Raw genomic sequence first — 23,071 nt, 5'->3', positions numbered from 1 at the left:
CAGAGCGCCGGGATCCGTGACGTCGGCCGGGGCGGGGTCATGACAAACTGCGAAGAGTGCAACTTCACAAACGCCTTCGTTTTATTTATTTACAGAACAGCGTAGGTGACTCAGAGGAGGTCGTCAAAATGAATAAAATCACAAATAACACCTGATTAAAAGTGACTTTACCAAAAGTCATAAAATACGATGAGGAAAAGACATCATTTGAGCATTGGTAAGATTATAGCAGCTTATATCTTGGCTGCCCTGGGTCGCCAACACACAGAAAAAAAAAATCTGTAAAAGGTGGCTAAGGCACAAATTTGACTGTAGTGTTCCTTCAATAAACGTTTTCTGGCATTAATTGAAATGTATAAAATATGACATTAAAATGAACACCTGAACGTCCTTAAAAAAACAGAGATGTCCCTAGGTGATCTCTATGTTTGCTGTGATCTTTATGTTTGCAGTTTTAAAAGTACGTGTTGGTGCCCCTTCCTTCAACAACCGTCCCGCTCCACCCCTGGATGCGCGGCCACCGGCAGTATGAGGTGCGAGATGCGGCTCCACAGCCCACTGTACTTGTCCCGGTCCATGCTGTCGAAGGCCACCGACAGCCCCGGCGAGATGAACTTCCTTTGGAGCTGCTCGTCCACCAGCTCCTCCACGTCGTTCAGCCGCAGCTCCGCCTCCAGCTCCGGCTCGTCCAGCAGAACGGTGAACAGCAGGAAGGTCTTCTTGAAGGCCGCGTTCTCGTGGTCGCAGTAGCGGTAGAAGATGAGCGTGGAGCCCGGCGGCAGCTCCTCCAAGCGATGGATGACGGCGGCGGGCCGGTCGCCCCCTCCCCCGAACGCCCCCTGCAGCGCGCCGTCGATGTCCATCTTGACCCGGTCGCTGTCCCGTCCGGCCGCGGCGGCTCCGTCGAGGTGGAGCACGGAGGCGTCGTGGGCGGCGGAGAAGGCGGCCGCCAGCCCTCGGGCCAGGCAGCCCAGAGTCCGCTCGGCCCTGCGGCCCGCCACCAGGATCAGGCTGACGGGTTCTGTGGGCCGGGCGTTCCGGAGGTGCCGTTCCAGGTGGATCCTGCTCCTCTTCCACAGCTCAAGGCGCTGGCCGGGGAAGCGGGTCTCCAGTGCGTTCATCTCTCTGATGAAGAGGTCCACCTGGGGGAAAGGCTTCTGCTCCGTTTGGGCTTCGTGAGTTTCATCGACCAACCAAATTGCAAAAAGTCCAACCAATACCGCCGCCAACAGCACCAAACACATTGTATTTCCTGGGAAGGAAGGGGAAATACGTGGGGGTGAAAATAACGCTGGTTTCAAGGACCTTCCCCAGACCATTTGGACGAAGTGCGATGTTTCTTCTCAACATTGGAAGGGAACTAGGCCTGCACGATTCGGGGGAAAATATGAGACACGATTTCTTTAGCTTAGAATTGATATCACGATTCTCTGCCACGATTTCTTTTCTCACGAAATGTACTTTTTATTGCACACATGAACCATGACAAAAAAAAAAAATGGCAGTGCCAAACATAGTTTTTTGGCACCCCTATCACGTTGCGTTTAATATGGCCCTTTATAACTGATTCAAGTGCAGTATCAAGAACGGATTTATTTATTTTGTACATATAGCCACACGTTGTCTTTAATTGCTTGCCTTTTATAACTACTGGAACCCCCCCCCCCCCCCCCCCCCCCCCCCACACACACACACACACACACACACACACACACACACACACACACACACACACACACACACACACACACACACACACACACACACACACACACACACACACACACACACACACACACACACTAATAATTATATAAAGAAATCTAAGTAATTTAAAACTTAAATCCACACAGGGGCGAATCGAGAGCGCGATTTAATAACGATTTATCGTGCAGGCCTAAAGGGAACCATGGGAAAATGCACACCACTGTTAATTATCCCACAATACATAAAAATAATAAATTTCACCCAATGAGGAGCAGACTACCTGAACGGTCTCCAGCCACATCCACAACTATAGGTTCAGAATCCGTCTCGTCAGCCGCAGGCCCAAGAGGACGCTGGCGGGGTCTGGGCTCATCGCTGTCGGCCCCTTCAGGATCGGAAGCGTCGGTCGTTGCTTCTGTAGTTCGCCAGAGAAATATGTAAATGCAAGAGTCAAATACAGTATGACACTCAGAGAAATTGATCAGTGTCATGTCAATATCAAACCAGTCTGTACCCTTTTCATCAGTGGCGTTTGTTGTCCTTTCTGTCACCGGCTCTCCGTTCTGCTGTACTCCATCTTCCTGCTCTTCAGCCTGTGCACCTCCAGTCGCTTCTCCATGGCCAACGTTTGGGTCCGCCAGGCTGGGTGAATGGTCCCCCTCTGGTGGTGCCTCACCATTGGTTCCACCTTCTATAAAACAAGTGGAATAATGCATATCATAAAAACAATACCAACGATAGATATTGTACCAACGACTGAGAAGTAAGGTCAAAGTGGATCACCGGAACATTCCCCGTTGTCCCCTTGGCCCTGCTCAGGGTTCGAGTTCTCCGGCAGGACTGTTTCACCAGCAAGACCTGCATTATTGGACACTTCTGTTGAATCTGGATGTCCAACAGTGACTGAGGAAGTCAGACAACAAGGGATCAAACGCATTAAATTTCTGTCAAACTCCACACTGCAATGTTTCTGGCCCAACGGCATTCCAAAAGTGGGTGGCACAATACAAACAATGTCCACTACATTTATGCATGCAAAATAAATCATGAACAAACCCCGCTTGATGTGTCAAGTGGTGTTTCAGCTCGAATTCAATACACTATGGAGGTATAATTTTGGCTGAGAGTTCTATGAAGGAGGTGTTATCCCCATGGTGACGACCGGCGGCAACTCTGTTAGTTTTTTAGTACCGTCGTCGCGTATGAGTGAGGTATAATGAGTGATGTTGTATATGAAATGCACCACACACACACCAAAGCTGTAGTCGGCAGAGAAAACATTGCAAATGTAAGAGTCAAATAAAGCAGTACATTTTAGAAAGGTAGATCAGTGTCATTGTGTCAATATCAAACCGGTCCGTACCCTTTTCGGCAGTGGTGCGTGTAGCCTTTTTTGCCACTGGTTCTTTGTTCTGCTGTCCTCCACCTTCCTGCTCTGTAGCCATGGCAGCTCCTGTCCCGCCTACCGGGGCATCGTTTGGGTGAGCTGGGCAATGTTGCACCTCACCATTGGCTCCAGCTACACAAAAATTAAACATGTAATACACAGCCTTCATGCACAATACATACATTTATAGACAATTTACCAACAACTCAAGTTAGGGATGCAACAAGGCTATGATATTTATTGCTGAGCCTGAATATTCATTCGGGTATAAGTCTGAGAATGTCCGAAGCTTGAAATTATGTATTAAGTCCAACCCGAGGGATAATACAATAAAGACATTTGGAGCATTGTTTTCTTCTTCCTTGTTTTCATCTGATTCTAGAACTTTTGAGTGGGGTTCTGCTTCTTTGGCATTTTATACAGTAAAGCTTTTAATAAGTTACAGTTGTCATACAACAATCGACACATAATGGACTATCTTGAACGACTGATATTCAGTACCGGCCAGTCATAGACTGATACCTTCATTGTTTCCATCCATTTCTGTAGACTGGGAACTGCGACACCCTCAAGGCAATCAATTTGGTATCATTGAATCCTGTGTAAAGACAAGGAGACAATTCTAGGGTTTAAAATTCAGTATTAAAAGGTTTATTTCCCCTCTCCACATAATATAGCAATTTAAGCTATACTCAACCCTGACCCTATAGCTCATGATCCCTTGATAACTGAGGGAGTATGACACATAAATAGAGCAACACAATGCAGTTACAGACGATTATTTGACTGCTTGTGTAATCTTAAAGCATCACATCTTAAATTGAATCCCACATGGAAGTCGGCTCCGTATGTAAGGCTGACCTTCGACTTTTCTTGATAATAGTTCATCACCTTCACACTCGAAGACCAGAACCAAAGGAAGGGCAGGTTCGAGTGTGATGTCGTTTGATTGAGTGGTAACAGAGAACGCGGCAAGCCGCAATGCAGGAGGCCGAGCGCTCGGCCCGGACGGGCTACACCTACACTGACTAACATAATAACTATAGTACTATAACTAAAGTTCCTTCTCATACACTATAACGTTAAAAGGGAAATATTCGACATGAAATGGTTTACAATTCCAGAAACATGTCAGCTACAATCAGTCCGTAAATCGTACCTCGTTCCTTGTCAAAAGACAAACAACAGATCAATAATATCACATTTCAAATGAGAAAGTGAACATATTACAAAAGAGTTGATTCTTATGAAAACGAAACATAAACACAACTGACGCTAGCTTAAGTAACATTAAAGCTAATATTATTTACCAAATGTCGCGGCAAATTTGAACCATAGAAAGCAGCTAATCAGTCACTATTACAAATAGTTAATTATTAAATCACTTGAGGAATACATTGAACCTGTTTGCATATAGTGTTTGTATGTCCCTTACCAAAGGCGAGATCATAACAATTGGAGTTTGGACCCAGGTAGTTGTGCACGCAGGCTCACTGACAACCGACGTGTCCTCCAGACCGGACATGTTCTGCTTTTAAAGCAACAGTCCTGAAAGCGATCCTATGAAATACTACCTAATTCACCAATGCAAAAATCATAACAATAGGAATTTGGAATAACAACGTTGCATACATTAAGAGTCTTAAGATTTATTTGAAACACATAATGTATCCCTATTTGCTGTATAATGAAATCTGGATGAATACATTCAATGTGATGTTTCTCTATGACTACTGGGGCTGTTTATTTTGAAAGCTGTTGACGTAAATCCAAGTACATCCGGCCCTTCTCAGTTGACAGTTGTGAAAGGCGCCGCTTAAACCGAGTAGCCAGGGGATACATGTGTTAATGCAATGCTCTGACGAGGCACTGCGATACATTATCAAGCAACAAACTATATTGTTATGACATGGAGTCTAATGATTCCCAAAATACAATGACTCGAGTCACGAGGCAATCAATGAGGCAGTCTACAGCTAAAGGTGAGAACAGATGATATAGCTCACAGGGCTAACTCTCACTAGCGGCTCCATCAATTGAGCTCTCTTAAGTTTAACGTTACTTATAACTTGTATGTGTTATATCGTTGCATTTGTATAACTTTCCTTAGTATCCGTGTATTTATGCGCTGCTGGTCGATATAGTCCGCAACTTTCGTTTTTGCTTCCACTTTTGTTACTTTCACTATCAGCCAACATTGAAGCCAGAGCACCCATTAAGCGGACGAAGAGGGGGATAGCAAATGCAGCCCATGAGGCATTTGAGAATTGTGAAAAAGAAACGAATAATGCATCTGGAGATACAGGTAGGGTTCTGATTGTATTTGCCAGTACCACTCTTATTATTCATAACTTGAGGCGTGCTTTAGGCTATCAGAGGTCATGTCGTAACTTGGTTATGGTTAAATCAGGGTCCCCCGATAAGAAAAGGCGTCTGGAGGAAGACGAAGTGATGGATGGCGATGAGGACGATTGTATGGATGTTGAACCCGAGGCACATCTGGAGAAACGGAAACCTCAAGAGAAGAGGTTGTCACTAGATCCGCCTCGTCCTAGTCAACAACCAAACTCACGCCTTATCGGTGAGTTAATTAGATTATCGTTATTTTATTTATATGTAAGCTAAAGTTTTCTCTTCATGTTGTAATCGATTCTTTTTTTAAAAGGTTCTGCACAAACGACTGGACCGTCTGACGTCAACAGCATGACTTCTTCTGTGCTGTCGGAGCATTTACATTCGGGTCAAAACTACGATCTAGAGGTGCAGAGAAACAAAGCAGGTAGGATTGCAGCCACACATGAAAACAATAACTCATGTAAGTCACTTCCAAAACATTTAATACATATTTAATGCCCTGCTTTGTAGTGGAATCATCAAGAAGTGAACGTTTGTCTTCTACCAAGTCTGCACATCTACATGGCCAACAAGAGGACGTACCCCAGATTAAGAGCACCAAATCGAGAAGTACAGCAGATTATCAGAAGCCTATGGCCAAGGCCGTGGCCTCTGGTAATCTTCATTTTCGGATTGTAGTCACTAGTCAGACATGATGCATAATAATAATATTCTGTATAATTATTAGAGTGTGCAGTATACTTGAGACAAATAATTTCCGGTCGCTATTTAAATCAAGTAATTTTTTGTAGGTCTTTTTGTGCAGAAATAATATTGTTGTTTTTTACGGGGCTTTTTTGTCTTTAATGCTTTAAATGTTACATTAAATGTTTCGAGATCCCTAACTGATATCAGTTAGCTGGGACTGTTCATCCCCTCGTATCAATGAACTGTGCCCTGTCTCTAGTTGTTCCCAGGCGTACCCTCTATGTACCTGCTGTACGCTACACCAGGTCTGGGGGTTCTCACACACCACAACAGCATTCTAATAACGTTCCTCAGCAGAAACAACCGTTTCAACGGAAGAATCAAGGTACTTTTCATTTGAGTAATGCAGCAGGCTGACATGTTTTCTGTGATGCTGTATATTGATTGAGGTTTGATATGTTTTTAAGGCACAAAGAAATCTACTAAGGAACCTGCCGTCGAGGAAACCCACGGATCTTCCCCTCGAGGTGAGTTATTAGCCTTTTATATTCTAAATGAAAAGTGTACCACTTTCACCTTTTTCCACCTTTTTGTAGATTTTGCTGTGCTAAAATGTCTTCCGTCCCACCAGGTTTCTGTTGGTATTTAACCAGACTGGTGTGCCTCTTGCTGCTGAGCGCTGCTGTTCTTCTGGCGTCCAAGGCCCGTGCCCTCCAGGACCCCACAGGCGATGGAGAGAACCGCGGCAAGAAAGTAAAGCTTGTCGAATTTTCGGCCAAGTGGTCCGACCTCCAAAGCCAGTTCCCCGGCCAGCGCCTTGAGCTGTGGAAGAGGAGCAGGATCCACCTGGAACGGCACCTCCGGAACGCCCGGCCCACAGAACCCGTCAGCCTGATCCTGGTGGCGGGCCGCAGGGCCGAGCGGACTCTGGGCTGCCTGGCCCGAGGGCTGGCGGCCGCCTTCTCCGCCGCCCACGACGCCTCCGTGCTCCACTTCGACGGAGCCGCCGAGGCCGGACGGGACAGCGACCGCGTCAAGATGGACATCGACGGCGCGCTGCAGGGGGCGTTCGGGGGAGGGGGCGACCGGCCCGCCGCCGTCATCCATCGCTTGGAGGAGCTGCCGCCGGGCTCCACGCTCATCTTCTACCGCTACTGCGACCACGAGAACGCGGCCTTCAAGCAGGTGTTTCTTGCCTTCACTGTGCTACTGCCCCAGGACCACGTGGAGACCCAACAGAGTCTGAAGGACGTGGAGGAAATCGTGCAGGATTACATCGCAAAAAGGTTTGTGGGTTCGGGAAGCCTTGAAGCGTTTGACCGCATGGATGCGGACAAGCTGAGCGGCCTCTGGAGCCGAATCTCACACCTCGTCCTGCCTGTGGCGGCCGAGAGCCAGGTGGAGCAGAACGGGTGTGGGCTCTCTCAAGAGGAGTAGAAGCCCCCTTCAGAACAGGCTTAGTCCCCGCCTACAGCCTAAAAGAACTATGAGACAGAGTAAGCATGCTATTCATGGCGTTGTCTGGTGCAGAGATCTGCCACGCGCGTATTTAAAATGCGCCAATGGATGCAAAGCTATGGTCCAATTCAGCCATGCAGAATTCAAATCCATGTTGTACAACTAACGTGGTCACTAGTGGATACAATCAATCAATTACTTATGCATACATTTGGCCAGTCAGGGCAAATGCATGAAATAACATGCAATGCAAAAGTTTAAATTAGTCTCTATTTATCAACATCTTTGGTTAGGGACTGCACTTCATACCTAAAGAAGCCTCTGGGTGGTAATACAGTAAGTACATTCTCCAAGATTCCTTTCTCCTTTAGAAAAACTAGGTTGTTATTATGTAAATATGACTGTGCAAAAGTCAAATTTGTAATTTCAACTGTTGTCTTTGCATATACGTTTGATATTGTATTATATTTCTCCATGCTTTATTTTTGTATCAATACTTTGACATCCACTGGCTTACCTTGAGGGATTCAAAAATATCTTAATTACGATGGTGTAATAATTGTTAATTATTAATTTCTGATGCTGGATTTTTAAAGATATATTGGATGCAATGGTTATTCCTCACATCCCTCAAGAAAACACTGAAGTGAACCTCTCCATTGTTCTGTTTATGAAAACCGTCTACTTTTGAGTACCTGGCAGGACATGAAGAGCCTCCCAAAAAATATATTTAAATATATAAAACTATTTAATAGCCAGGTGGTCACAAATGGTGCCTTACATTTGCGTGCATGGGGGATGGGGTGGTATCCTAACATGTTCTTCATCCCTTGGCTGAAAAGATTCAACCAAAATAATTTAACCAATTAATAGTAACTGCAAACGATCCCATCCCCCAACCTTAATATTTCATATTTCAGTTCAATGATCGGTGAGACATTTATCTTGTCATACGAATACCTATTTTGAATCAATAAAGATATTTTGATACATATTTGATTTCTAAGTACTTTTTGCAAACACACATCGTCGAGTGGTCTTTAGTTTAGGCGATTTGCAACCAAATTAATTTATACTTTATATTGATACAATACAAAATTAATTTTGTTTTATTCTTGTTACAATCTTTTATCTGTTATTTATTTAAAGCAATATCTTTAATTTCTTGTGTATGATAAATTCCGACATACTTTAAAAAGCTGTTGGTAAAGATGGATGTAGTGGTCTGGCATAACCGCCGTATCACATTTCTCTGATGTCTAACAATAAGCTGGCTCAAAGTGGAGGAGACAGGAGATATTTATTTGAAATGCAGGGGCATATAGCCACATATAGCATATAACACTAGCTTGCCAAAACAAAAACATTTTTATGCTTACACTGGCATTTGGCCTTTAACAAAACCCGAGTTAACCCGTGATGGCATGAACAAATCGTATATTAAGAGATATCATCTCAAAATCAGAAATGTAATAAATAACTGCCTGATGATAATGAATGGAAATGCTTGAATGAAGGTAATTTGACATAATTTTAAATAAATGATCCGTTTCATTCTGAAACTGGATTTTAACAGTAGAAAATATTAGAAGCAAGGAAACATCAGAACAATCAAAGCAATAGCAAATGCTATATTTCCAAGGTTTAAGATGATGACTGTGCTCTGAAAATTGAAAAAGAGATTATCAATAGGTCTACATATACAAGCAATTCAAGAGATAATACAATGAACATCAGAAATTGATGAATGTATTACATTTCTCAAATCTCAATAAGTTATGAAGCGAAATACCTTTACCTTCCTACATCTGCTATCAGTATAATCATTTCCTGCAACAAACAAAATGTGACAGAGCAAGTTCAGTTGATTCTCCCTCGTGGAATGTGTTATATTAAAAGCACAAAAATAGGACTAGATAGACAAACCTCTTCGATTTCTTTGTGCCATTGTTGTTCTGAAAAGAAAAATAATCAATAGGAAAATTAGGATGAAGAGGAACCTCCATGCAGCATAACCAGCCATTGCTCCCAGAAGCAAGAAGCTGTCACAGCAAATCTTCATAACATCACTCTCCTTGATCTTCCAAAGACACAGGAAAATTGCAGCAACTGCATGTGGGAAAGTGATGAAAACCACATTTAAAAGACAGTATTTAGAGTAAGCTGGTATATCTGATGTTTTTTAACTTACGGAGGAGCACCTCGTGAAGGATAGTAACCAGTTTGGAAACACCATCATGGATTTTTTTCCTTGTAACAGTAAAAAGGAAATGTCACCGTAATGAAATGGGGGTTGATTTTACTGGTGTTTATTGTTGAATGTTCTTATTGCTGCTAAATGTAAATGAATGACTGTCACTGAAATGACTTACAATTCATGACTGGGTCCAATGGCCAGAGAAGCTATCAACAAGCAATAACCTAAAAGACTAGTAAACAGCACAACAGACACAAGTGCAATGGGAGGGACCTAGACACACACACACACACACACACACACACACACACACACACACACACACACACACACACACACACACACACACACACACACACACACACAGCTGACAAACTTGGTACACCATCAGTCTAATAAAATTCAGTGAGATCTTTTTATTTTTTATAACATATTTAAATATGTATCGGCACTTACATAGCCAGAGTCCCAGAAACAAAGTAAAGTCAACGATATGGTCTCGGCTGCCAGCGAGAGAGTCCACTGCAAAATTCTGACTAACTTAAGACAAAGAAGATTGGATATTTGCCACAGTGCAAGCCTAGACTTGGAAGGAATTAATCAACCAGACATGTTCTTCTAGTTGGGATTTACCTTCATGGTTGGTGGCTGCAGGAAGCAATGCTGGGAGAGCGCAGGAGAAAGAAACATTTACATGAAGTCAGATATATCACACAGGTTTAAACTTATTTTAAAGAAAACAGCCAGAGTAAGGATATTGTATCCCACAGGCCTCCATCCAAAGCCATTCCCCCAAATCACAGCTTGCTAGCTTTAGCCATGTAGGACTAGCCTTTCAGAAAACTCACTTTCATTTATTTAAATAATTGGACAGGCTTATTATAGGCCTGTGACAGCCACAGATTCCTACCCCATTTTATTTTCCGATTGCCGTCGGAATATCAAGAGAATTTAACAAATATGAAAAAGTGCTTTTAAAATAAATACATACCCTATCTTTAGAAAGATAGAAATGCTAAGGAACCTTAATGGAGTAACGCCCAAAACAAAACGTACCCCGTTAATTGTGAGGCTGCAGATCAGGGACGCCACGGCCTGATAAAGCTGAAGTGGAGTAAACCGACATAGAGAGAGAGAGTGAGGGATATGTCGAGAGTGAAAGAAGGAACCAACCGTGCGCTCGGTGTTGCATGATGTAAACACAAACCCTTGACAGCCCGTTGTCTGACGGCTGCCCGAGATCAGGAGTGCTGCTGGGACCCTCGGGAGCTGGTGTTGAACCTGCGGATCAGAGTATCATACAACCCTTATAATTGCACAAGTACAATATAAATTATAGACGCAACGAAATGTAGCTTAGCCTCTAACCAGAAGTGTAAAAATAAAGTAGGCCTACAAGTGATACATGCAAGGTGTTATGTAGAGAAGCAGAATAAGGTATGTGGTGGATATGAATACGGTAAATACACTACGGACATTATAGACTAGTGGTATGAATATGAATACATAGGTGGGATATAGCTATAGTTGTTGCTGGTGAAATAAACGTTGGTTATGTTTGTATACTTAGTCATGTACTACAGTATTTAGGTCCTGGGTTGTGTAATGAGTGGTAGTTTATTGTGTTCTAGGTCTGCTATCTGGTCGTGCACTTAGTTTAGTAATATGTACAATTCCTTGTTGTTTAATGTGTAGTTGATGGTTAGACTCGATCTAATGCTGGACGAGTATTTTATTATTTTAAGGTTTTATCGCAATCAAACGTTAAGGGAACAAGCTATATTGTTCTACAAGCTATAAAAGCATATTTGGTGTTTGGTGTCACAATATTTTATTTCATCTTTCAGATTTGGTTTTATTAGGATATAAACAGGTTTTGAAAAAGAGTGCTTTCTCTCTTGAGTGACACTGCTGTTGCCCTGTAACAACCTTTGATACATGGCATTAAAATGCAATGATTGACGTGCAATAAATTATTTTATTCTGTTTAAATAGTTGGTAGATAGTTAATAGTTTGTTATTATGTAGCTAGATTTATGAGCTAGGTATATATTTTTTAGTGTCACTTTTAGAAATGCATCAGTGATCCATCATTTATTAGTCAGAATAATGCTCTGTAAGAATATGAGTTCTGGTGGACTACATATGCCTCTTTACATGAGACACACTTGATGTTGACCTCTCCCTGCTCATTTCTGACCGGGCAAACAGTGCTTAATCAAAGCTCCACCGCAGTGTATACGCAACACTTTCAAATGGCGGATACATGAGCCGGGAGGGAGCACTAGTTACGAGGAAACCCATATGTACTGTACCGACGGGAATAGAGAACAATGAGTGCTTTAAAGTTTTACTTAAAAGCACGTTTTACTTCTGAATCAACATTCTGAGGTGATTATGCCCAAAGTACATGGTTGAAGAACTAATTGGCATTTCACAATAGTTTTATTAAAAGCAAAAAATGATAAAACCTTATGAAAAAAATAACAAGTCCAATTTGTGCTATTTGATGACAACATAGCCATCAAGGATGCTCCAAAGTATAGGACTAGCTGGTTGTGCATTAATCATATTACTTGGTTGAATACTTTGCTGTGTACTTGTACTTGGTTGAGCACCAGCTGCGGTATTTGATTGTGAACTAGGTATAGTACTTTGGTGTGTACAATGTGTAGTTATTGGTTGTGTACTCTTTGTAGTACTTAGTTTTCTACCATGTGTACTAATCAGTTGTACAGTACTTGGTTGTGTACTCTGTGTGGTTATTTGTTGTATGTTACTTGGTTGTGTACTACGTGTTGTAATTTCTTCTGTACTTTGTGTAGTAATTAGCTGTGTAGAACTTGGTTGAGTAATATGTGTAGTAATTAGTTGTGTACTTGTACTTGGTTGAGCACCGGCTGTGGTAGTTGATTGTGAACTAGGTGTAGTACTTGGTTGCGTTGTATCTGTATTTGTTGCAAAGTACTTGGTTGAGTACTATGTGCAGTTATTGGTTGAATAGTATTTGGTTGTGTACAAAGTGTAGTCATTTGTTGTATTGAACTTGGTTGAGTACTCTGTGTAGTAATTGGTTGTGTGCTTTGTTTAGTAATTGGTTGAGTACCATGTGTAGTAATTAGTTGTACAGTACTTGGTTGTGTACTGAGTATGGTCGTTGAATGTGTATTATGTGTAGTAATTTGTTGTATAGACGTTGGTTGTGTACTATGTGTAGTTTTTTGTTGCATGGTATTTGGTTGTGTACTACGTTTTGTCATTTGTTCTGTACTTTGTGTAGTACTTGGTTGGGTTGTATTCATAGTAATTGGTTGTGTACTATGTGTAGTACTTGGTTGAGTTATATTCATAGTAATAGGTTGTGTACTATGTGTTGTACTTGGATGTGTACCAAGTGTAGTAATTAGTTGTGTAGAACTTGGTTGAGTACTACGTGTAGTAATTAGTTGTGTACTTGTACTTGGTTGAGCACCGGCTGTGATAGTTGAATGTGAACTAGGTGTAGTACTTGGTTGTGTTGTATCTGTAGCTATTTGTTGTAAAGTACTTGGTAGAGTACTATGGGTAGTTGTTGCTTGAATAGTACTTGGTTGTGTACCAGGTGTAGTCATTTGTTGTATTGAACTTGGTTGAGTACTCTGTGTAGTAATTGGTTGTGTACTAAGTGTAGTACTTGGTTGCGTACCATGTGTAGTAATTGGTTGTGTACCTTGTGTAGTACTTGGTTTTCTAACATGTGTAGTGCTTAGTTGAACAGTACTTGGTTGTGTAATAAATATGGTCGTTGATTGTGAATTATGTGTAGTTATTTGCTGTATAGAAGTTGGTTGTGTACTATGTGTAGTTATTTGTTGTACGGCACTTGGTTGTGTATTACGTGTTGTAATTTGTGCTGTACTTTGTGTAGTACTTGGTTGTGTTACATTTATACTAATTGGTTTTGTACTATGTGTTGTACTTGGTTGTATACCAAGCGTAGTTATTAGTTGTGTAGAACTTGGTTGAGTACTACTAAATGTAGTAATTAGTTGTGTACTTGTACATGGTTGATCAGTACCGGCTGTGCTAGTTGAATCTAGACTCCGTTCAGTACTTGGTTGTGTTGTATCTGTAATTATTTGTTGTAAAGTTTTTGGTTTAGTACTTTGTGTAGGAATAAGTTGTGTAATTGTAATTGGTTGAGCCCTGGCTGAGTTAGTTCAACGTGAACTTGGTGTAGTACTCGGTTGTGTTGTATATGCAGTTATTTTTTTGTAAAGTATTTGGTTGAGTATTTTGTGTGGTAATTAGTTGTGTACTTGGTTGATCACCGGCTGTACTAAATGTAGTACTTGGTTGAGTACTATTCGTAGTAATTGGTTGTGTACTTTGTGTAGTACTTGGTTTTGTACCATGTGTCGAAATTATTTGTACAGTACTTGGTTGTGTACTGAGTATGGTCGTTGATTGGGTATTCAGTGTAATAGTTTGTTGTATAGCACTTGGCTGAGTACCGGCAGTGGTAGTTGATTGTGAACCAGGTCTAGTACTTGGTTGTGTATTAACTGTAGTAATTTGTCATATAGTACTGGTTGACTAGCATGTGCAGTAACGGATTGTGTACCTTGTGTAGTACTTGGATTTGTACCAAGTGTAGTAGTGAGTTGTATAGTGCTTGGTTGCGTCGCAAGTATGGTAGTTGATTGTGTACCAAGTGTAGTACTTGGTTGTTCTGTACTTGTTTGTTCTGTTATTGTTTGTCCTGTAGTTGGTTGTTCTGTACTTGGTTGGTCTGTATTTGGTAGTTCTGTAGTTTGTTGTTCTGTAGTTGGTTGTTCTGTAGTTGGTTGTTCTGTACTTTGCTCGGAAGTTAGTGTTGTAGTTGATGGCGTTGTTGTTGCTGGTGTCTTGATAGTGACATTGACATTCACTGGGCTCCAAAAAATGGTGAACTCGTCAACAAATGTGGCTCTGAAACACACACACACACGCACACACACACACACACACGCACACACGCACACACACACACACACACACACACACACACACACACACACACACACACACACACACACACACACACACACACACACACACAGATAAACCAATAAATACATGCATAGTTAATGTAGGCCATATAATAACCATGAATATAACCATTTCACTAATTGGAAAATTGTAAGTGGAAATTATGGATTGTTTTATTGCATGTTCCTGATGTACTTTTTCTAAATTTTTCCTATGGGTAGGCCTGAGGTAAAAAACGGATTGAATGAAGCTTAAACATTCATACATTATTGGGGTAGTCTTAATTAATTAAGGTGTATGAAATAACAGAATGGACATTTACCGCAAAAATAATGAAGAGGATCCATTTTCCTGTGCTTGCCATTTAACTTGTACAAAAGTCTTTGGAACGTTTGATTTTTGAGTAACAGCAGAATCCTAAACAAAGATAAACTATGTCAAACAAAAGTTCAAACCAGGTCTATATAAAGTCACTGCAGTAATTATATGACCGATACATGTAGACATTATTTTTTTCAGTAAAGATGATTTAATAGTCAGTTGGTAGTAGCAGCTTACCTGAATGCCATTGCACTTCAAGCCAGTACTTCCAGGACCAAACTCAACAAAACTTCCCATGGCAGGAACATTTTCTGATTTCCGGACATCCACCATGAACCCTGTAAATCGTGGAGCATCAGGTGACGTGCCTCCTAGTCTCACTAAACAAATACAGATTGAAGAGATCAGAGATCACATACGTTGAGAAGAAAATGATATTAGGCTATATACCCCAATTAAAATAAATAGGCCTACCGATAATTGACTCCCCCTCACCGGCAATGGCATTGACCTTATAAGGTAGTGGGCCGCTCTGTGGGGAAAAACCTACGCCACCGAATGAATGGTCAGGCAACAGGGAAGTGCAAGACTCAACAAATCCCCCACTACTAAAGCCCATTGCATGTGTGACGATCTGAAGGCCAAACAAAAGGCCAACGAACCCTTGGAGGGTACCCATCAAGAAAGGAAAACCTGAAACAAAAGAAACAATCGACTAGCATCATGATGATTTAAACAGTTGTATCTCAGCCATTCGTAAAGGAAAAAATAATAGGGGTGTGTAAGGTATGAACGGTAAAGAAGGTATAGACCAGTCATACTCAAGTAGCGGCCCGCGGGCCTTTTGTGGCCCGCGGGGTGTCTATTAATGGCCCTCGAGCTGTTTTGAAAAGTTTTTTTAATTATAAAAAAATAAAAAAATCGTGCTGGGCGCTCTTATTTTGAAACCGCTCGCCGCGATCTCAATACGAGGCTGGGGGTTGCAACGATAAACAGATAGCACTCCAGCCCACAGACAGCTCCAGCCCTCCCAAACTCGAGGCAGACAGTCCATCTCAGCAGCAGTCAAGGCCGATTTAGGGTCGTTTTAGACGCAGAGACGTAAGCACGTAATTTACACAAGGGACTTGTTTTAGACAAGTTTTGATTTACGGTTCCTTTAAGGTTCCTTAAGGATTGCGCGTGTTGCAAGGGGATTCTCCGCCAGAACAGTAGGGGGAGCAACGAACGAATCTGTGGGCGTGGAAGTGGAAATCGCTGGCTTGTTTATATTTATAATTATCATAATTCGTTCTTGTGTTTTCTTCTTCTCCTTCTTCAAAATTCTTCATTCGCTTCTGTCACAGCCTTTTAAAAATGGTGCTATTATGCTGTAAAACCGGAAATGTGAGACTCCTGAAAGGATGTGGTTAGCTGGCCAATCACAGTCTTTGCGAGCTGCGTAGGGCCGTAGTGTTTTTTTAGTCGCATAGTCAGGAATTTTGGCCGACGCACTTAAGCACGTAAGGGGGGATATTTCATTTCACACGTTGTTATCCTTCTCCAGGGAATCCTGGCACTATCCACTCGCCATAAAGGGGGGGTTATGTATCTTACGTGCTTACGCGTTACGTCTAAAACAGAGCATATATCGGCCTCCAGTCACACGCATACCGACCGGCCCCTTGAGTCACTGAAAAAAAAAATTGTGGCCCCTCATCATTTCTACTTGATTACCCCTGGTATAGACCGTTCACCTGTGTGAATTTGCGCTACGGCATGGATTTTGAGTTACCCGTGAGACCGGTGTTACTGGTACACAGTCTTGTGTGTTGTTTTAAAAAGTAAGTAACACGTTAAAACAGTAAAGTAACTACTTTTTCATGTAAAAAGTACAGTTACGCGCAACTACTGAAAATATGGTAACGAAACGTAGGCCTAGTTCCTTGTTCAATTGGGCTCAACGTTACTTTTCCCAGGGACATATTTGACAGCGATACCGCAGGCGGTATGCTATTGCGCGGGCACTTAGGCACCTCGTTCACCACACTGTACGAGACAGACGCTGGTAGCGTGAAGCTGTCTCTGCATCTCTTCTTCAGACATCGCTTCCCCAGGCATTTTCCAAAGCCAGTCTTTACGGCCAAAAAAGCCAGCGGTGGAACGAGATAACAAACGCCGTCACTGTTTACCTGTGTAAGGACATGGTTCCCTTTGAAAATGTCGATAGAAAGGGCTATAAAGAGATGGTCAAAAGAATCGATCCCAGGTAGGCTACGCATTACCTGCCCGCAAACACTGCCAAATTGAGATGCCAAAACGATATGACAAGGTCCGCAAGCAATTGGAGAAATAAATATCCTACTATTAAACATTAGTGTTCAGAGATGGAAGTAACTTCAGGAAAGATTTAGCTTTTTTTTTTCATGCAGTTTTGCTGCCCTACCAGTATTTTACCCCATCAGAAGCATTTATATCGAAATTAGAACATACAATTAACATACCGTGATTTCATTGTTACCGTCTATGCCTCAAATCATACCGTGATATACTACATGTTAGTCCATACCGTACAGCCCTAACTAATATTAACCACGAATTAAGACAAAAAAAGAAGACAAACAGTAGCAGTAGTATAAAAGACTATAACTTTATTTGTATATCCCCTTTCCAAGGCAGTTTACAAAGTACTTAACAGAACACAATAAAAAAAAAAAGAAGGATTCTGCCTTACCTGAAGCAGTAAAATGTAAATGAGCTGACTGTTAAAGGTAGCCTTTATGACGGCTTCTAGTAATCAACCCAACGACGATCAACAAGATTCCTCTTACCGGTATAAGATGGCAGTTGTAATGAAATAAAACCACTCGTTTCTGTTTCCACCTTTGTACTCTTGTCTCACCCAGGTGTTGCATTGCGTAGGTGTTTCCAAAGATTGTCTGATATGATGCAAATCAATTGTGACATGCCACTGTCCTCTGTTGGACTTTTGTGGTACTGAAATCCTAATGCAAACCTTGAGGAAATGCTTCTATGATACTCAATAAATCGCTAACTGTACTATTTGTTTGATATAAGTCTCATATCTTCAGGGCCGTATTAAATGCATTGATGGCCCTAGGCAGACTGATTTTTTATAATTATAAATATAAATATATTATGTTATCTATTTATCTGTAGATATTTATATACAATTTATAATTTCGGAATAGGGAGCCCTGATGCAAAACAGAGACGGACAGCAATGTCCATAAAACAAATATTTAATGAGGGGGTAGTATGAGAATAGGGAAAGCAAAGAGTAGTGGCAGGCAGTGACTGGCAGTGGACCCAGTAGGATGGCTAGACAGGCCAGGCAGGCAGGCAGGACCAGGCAGGCTGGGGAATAGGTGAGCTGATAAACAGGCAGAACAGGTGGACAGGTAGACAGCGAGATGGCTGGGTCTACCCAATACATATTTGTGAAATATGATGTGAAACATGTAGCCTATATATGATACATATTTGTGAAAAAAAAGTGTGCCTTGTTAAATGAGTGACACTACTGTGGATGGCGGATACATGAGCAGGGAGGAGTTACGAGGCAACCCATATGTACTGTACCGCAGGCACGGCGTCAGGATTCCAGTTGTGGGTGGGCCAGACCAATTGTGGGTGGTCCTTAAATTAAAAACGTTATCAAATCCCTGTTTACCTAATAAAAATGACTCACTAATATACTGTTATATTATCTGTGCATAGTAGAGATTTTAATAGCTTGATGCTCTTTAATATTTTGTTGCATTGTAAGCAGTTTCGTTGCATAGGACGGACCCATCCGCGATCGCTCTCCTTGGATCTAAACAAAGAAGAGCGCTTTTGGAATCTCAATTACGCATCACGCGCGTCACTTTATAGACCTAAGGCCTATGGATAGACTGTAAAAGTGGTAATAGATAGGCATGGGAAGAAGAGAGAGCATGAGAAGGAAATGTATTAATTCATTTACAGGAGTAATCGGCGGGGTTTGCTCTTGAAAATGCCAATGATTTCATCGAGGTCGAGAGTTACTGTAGGCTCTCTCTCTCTCAAATGTCAACAGACAGAGGGACATAAGGCGAGTTGTAAGCATGGTGCTCCTATTTGCTGTTTTAATTCGGTTGACACTGGAAAAGACGCGTTCAACTGAACAGGATGTCATTGGTAGTGTAATCAGAGCTTGAAAGCATGGATATTCGGGAAAACGTCCTCATTGCATATGTCCATCACTTCAAGAATACTTTGGAGATGTTCTCCTCTGTTTTTCTACCTCTCTATGAGTTGCACAAACACTGCGAGCTCCGACTCTGATATGGTTATCTGGAAGCGCTTTCCTGTACCATTGAGAGAGTTCGCTTTAGTAGCCAAAGTGGTGTCATTTATATCGAGGCTATAGGGGACATCAGGATTGCTGCAGATGCCATGAGCCCATAGGTGTCACTGTGGAATCGGGTGTTCAGTTCATTAGTCTATTAGCGCGTTGGAAATGTTGCGGAGGTCACTGTCACTCCTCACTCTTGTCGATTTCCCCAACGTGCATGTGAAGATACTTCCCTCAAATCGGCCTGGGAGATTTCTTGAGCCGGAGGGCAAACTGGGTACATCCCAGTTGTTGACATCATGATCCTCCATCATCTTATTTGTTGTTGCCAACATGTTTAAGAACGCACAGTCACCTGAGCGAATGTCGGTCAGTTCTTGTTTGAGGTTCTAGATCAAATCAATCGTGTCTGTCACTGATGCGGTGATGGACTGGAGGCTATTAGACGTGAAGTTAAAGGCTATATTGCCAATGCGAAAAAATAACTTTACAACTGTCTTTTTATAATTACTATTCGTAGCGTTGATTTGCAGAGAAATAGTCCGCATAAGACGTTTACGTTGCTTAGCAACCGAATACGGTGGGGTTGATGAATACCTGACATGCGGAGTGATATCAAAGACGTGATTAAGAGGCAAAAACACTTCCCTTGACGCTTTCGTTCCACAGCATTGAAAAGAGCCGTGCAATAAATTAAATATATAATATATATCTTTTTTTTTTCTTTTTTTTTTTAAGAAAAGTTTTGGGTGGGCCTGTTGAACAGTGGGTGGGCCTGGGTCCGTCAGGCCCATGCCATAACGCCACCGGCGGGAATAGAGAACAATGAGTGCTTTCAAGTTTGTTAAACAAATATAAGTTTGTATCAGAAAGACTTTGGTAGTACTTCTGAATCAACATTATGGGCCCTATCTTGCATCCGGCGCAATTGACTTAATCATTGGCGCATGTGTCGTTGCTAGTTTGCAACTGGCGCAGAGCGTGCTTTTCCCTCCTGCGCCATGCGTCGGTCAATTAGGGAATGATCTTGCGACCCAAGGGGCGGTTCGGCGAAAGGAGGACGCGTGTTCTGGCGCAAACGTTCCCTGTTGCTATTTTGACGTTTCATAAACCACTTGCGCCACAAACCAGAAAATACCTGGTTTAAAGTCAGTGGCGCGTTGTTCAGATGCTATTTTAAGGCGCATGCATAATGTTGCTTGTGCACCTCGCGCATGCACTTTGCTTCTCTCATCTACCTAGCCGCACATGCTTGGTAAATTATTTGGGAAAGAACAGCTGACACAGCGGTAATAAGTTGTACTTTTAAATCAATGCATCTGCAAACACCGCGCAAACACATATTTTCTTGACACAGACATCGTGTACATGCCCATTACTTTTAGGATTGATGAGTATTTGATCGTGAGAAAACATTGTTTTACCGCGAGTGAGTGTTAAAAAGAATGAATGAATGCGGCGCGCCTGTGTGCATGTGTAACACACACACACAGATGGACGCACACGCGCGCGCGTGTGCGTCCATCTTTTTAAACACACGCAAACTAAACACGTAACGCATAATACAGTATGGCAATGTATATTAACGGGGGGACTGGACACATGCATATTAGGAACACAAGTCGATAACGTTAATGCATGCAATACTGATAAGAAACGATATTTATGATGTATTGCGTATATCGTTAAATACAACCACACAGTTACCGCATATTATGTTATAGGCATATAGGCTACGTTTTCTTTGCCGAAATTTATTTGAGGACTCAGTGTTTCTGAAGTTGTGGAAGAAAACCTTACTCCATGAGTGAATTAGGCCATATTATTTATTTGGCCATAAACTGAGCCATTTGCAGTTTGAAATTCATGTGCATCTGTCTCATCGGAGACTGCAGACGCGCTGTCAAAATATCAACTTGTCAGATTCAAATGCGCTCATGGCTCTTAAAGGGGATGGGAGCTGGCACTCTCATTGGTTTGTTGCACGTTCCGCCCAAACCACACCTACGGGTAATTAGGCTACTTCAGACCAACCCTTTTTAGATATGCACAGGGCGCAAGAGTCATTTTTCGCGCCGTAAACTAGCGACATCGCCGTAGAACCGCCCACAAAGCTACTTGCGCTTGGCGCTTCTCACTTGCGTTTCAGACCGTTAAAATAGGGCCCTATGAGTTGATTATGCCCAAAGCTCATGGTTTAAAAAACAATAGGCATTTCACAATGGTTTTGCTAAAAGCAAAAATGCTCGAACCTTATGAAATAAAGACATGTCCCATGTGACATGTGCGCTATTTGATGACAAAAAAGCCTTCAAGTATACTCCATGAACAAATAATCAAGCTCATATAATAGATAGGCCTACACAGCATGCTTAAGGTTGTTCCACTTGATGTTGTAGTTGGTTGGTCTGTACTTGGCAGTTCTGTAGCTGGTTGTTCTGTACTTGGCAGTTCTGTACTTGGTAGTTCTGTAGTTGGTGGTTCTGTACTTGGTAGTTCTGTTATTGTTTGTTCTGTTATTGTTTGTTCTGTACTTGGTTGGTCTGTACTTGGTTGGTCTGTACTTGGTTGGTCTGTACTTGGTTGGTCTGTACTTGGTAGTTCCGTAGCTGGTTGTTCTGTACTTGTTTTTTCTGTACTTGGATGTTCTGTACTTGGTTGTTCTGTTCTTGTTTGTTCTGTTATTGTTTGTTCTGTAGTTGTTTGTTCTGTAGTTGGTTGTTCTGTACTTGTTTGGTCTGTGTTTGGTAGTTCTTTAGCTGGTTGTTCTGTACTTGTTTGTTCTGTACTTGGTTGTTCTGTACTTGGTTGTTCTGTTCTCGTTTGATTTGTTCTTGTTTGTTCTGTAGTTGTTTGTTCTGTACTTGGTTGGTCTGTAGTTATTTGTTCTGTTATTGTTTGTTCTGTACTTGGTTGGTTTGTACTTGGTAGTTCTGTAGTTGGTTGTTCTGTACTTGTTTGTTTTGTTATTGTTTGTTCTGTAGTTGGTTGTCCTGAACTTGGTTGTTCTGTAGTTGTTTGTTCTGTACTTGTTTGTTCTGTTATTGTTTGTTTTGTAGTTGGTTGTTCTGTAATTGGTTGGTTTGTACTTAGTTTTTCTGTATTTGTTTGTTCTGTTATTGTTTGTTCTGTAGTTGGTTGTTCTGTACTTGGTTGTTCTGTTGTTGTTTTTTCTGTAGTTGGTTGTTCTGTAGTAGGTTGTGCTGTACTTGTTTGTTCTGTTATTGTTTGTTGTGTACTTAGTTGGTCTGTACTTGGTAGTTCTGTTATTGTTTGTTCTGTTATTGTTTGTTGTGTAGTTGGTTGTTCTGTACTTGGTTGGTCTGTACTTGGTTGCTCTGTATGTGGTTGGTCTATACTTGGTAGTTCTGTAGTTGGTTGTTCTGTAGTTGGTTGTTCTGTACTTGGTAGTTCTGCTATTGGTAGTTCTGTAGTTGGTTGTTCTGTACTTGTTTGTTCTGTTATTGTTTGTTCTGTAGTTGGTTGTTCTGAACTTGGTTGTTCTGTAGTTGTTTGTTCTGTTATTGTTTGTTCTGTAGTTGGTTGTTCTGTACTTGGTTGTTCTGTTCTCGTTTGATTTGTTCTTGTTTGTTCTGTAGTTGTTTGTTCTGTACGTGGTTGGTCTGTAGTT

General features: G+C 41.7%; 4 protein-coding genes across 8 annotated transcripts; 1 reads left to right on the top strand and 3 right to left on the bottom strand.

Annotated features, from left to right (window-relative positions):
• Window positions 1-57: 57 nt before the first annotated feature.
• On the bottom strand, window positions 58-4,640 carry LOC115556331 (torsin-1A-interacting protein 2). Of its 5 annotated transcripts, none has more exons than XM_030373535.1 (7): window positions 4,530-4,640; window positions 3,617-3,692; window positions 3,071-3,226; window positions 2,491-2,610; window positions 2,222-2,398; window positions 1,988-2,122; window positions 58-1,252 (listed from the first exon to the last, which is right to left on the bottom strand). In XM_030373535.1, the coding sequence occupies exons 2-7, from the start codon at window positions 3,633-3,635 to the stop codon at window positions 483-485; spliced, it is 1,377 nt and encodes a 458-aa protein (XP_030229395.1). In that variant the 5' UTR covers window positions 3,636-3,692; window positions 4,530-4,640; the 3' UTR covers window positions 58-482. The 5 variants fall into 5 exon arrangements, with proteins under 5 accessions (XP_030229395.1, XP_030229397.1, XP_030229396.1 ...); XM_030373537.1 differs by having other exon boundaries at window positions 2,491-2,565; XM_030373536.1 differs by lacking the exon at window positions 4,530-4,640 and adding an exon at window positions 4,405-4,519.
• A 222-nt stretch (window positions 4,641-4,862) lies between these two features.
• Window positions 4,863-8,588, top strand: si:dkeyp-82a1.6 (torsin-1A-interacting protein 2). The gene is made up of 8 exons (XM_030373534.1): window positions 4,863-5,076; window positions 5,286-5,399; window positions 5,505-5,675; window positions 5,760-5,873; window positions 5,960-6,103; window positions 6,396-6,521; window positions 6,604-6,663; window positions 6,768-8,588. Exons 1-8 carry the CDS (start codon window positions 5,004-5,006, stop codon window positions 7,571-7,573), a joined length of 1,608 nt encoding a protein of 535 aa, XP_030229394.1. The 5' UTR covers window positions 4,863-5,003; the 3' UTR covers window positions 7,574-8,588.
• A 287-nt stretch (window positions 8,589-8,875) lies between these two features.
• On the bottom strand, window positions 8,876-13,990 carry LOC115555057 (uncharacterized; the record flags this gene model as incomplete). Its single annotated transcript, XM_030371729.1, has 10 exons — window positions 8,876-9,257; window positions 9,393-9,424; window positions 9,521-9,703; window positions 9,786-9,844; window positions 9,967-10,064; window positions 10,248-10,331; window positions 10,425-10,454; window positions 10,848-10,895; window positions 10,999-11,072; window positions 13,501-13,990. Coding segments are annotated over 10 exons (1,176 nt in total), but the record flags the coding sequence as incomplete, so codon positions are not given.
• A 7,548-nt stretch (window positions 13,991-21,538) lies between these two features.
• On the bottom strand, window positions 21,539-23,067 carry LOC115555056 (salivary glue protein Sgs-3-like; the record flags this gene model as incomplete). The annotated part of the gene is made up of 2 exons (XM_030371728.1): window positions 21,539-22,148; window positions 22,995-23,067. Coding segments are annotated over 2 exons (492 nt in total), but the record flags the coding sequence as incomplete, so codon positions are not given.
• Between the last annotated feature and the right edge of the window lie 4 nt (window positions 23,068-23,071).

Source organism: Gadus morhua, chromosome 12, assembly GCF_902167405.1.
Source record: "Gadus morhua chromosome 12, gadMor3.0, whole genome shotgun sequence".
Taxonomy (NCBI): Eukaryota; Metazoa; Chordata; class Actinopteri; order Gadiformes; family Gadidae; genus Gadus; species Gadus morhua.
The sequence above is the reverse complement of the archived record's forward strand: the minus strand, read 5'-3'. Positions and strand labels throughout refer to the sequence as shown.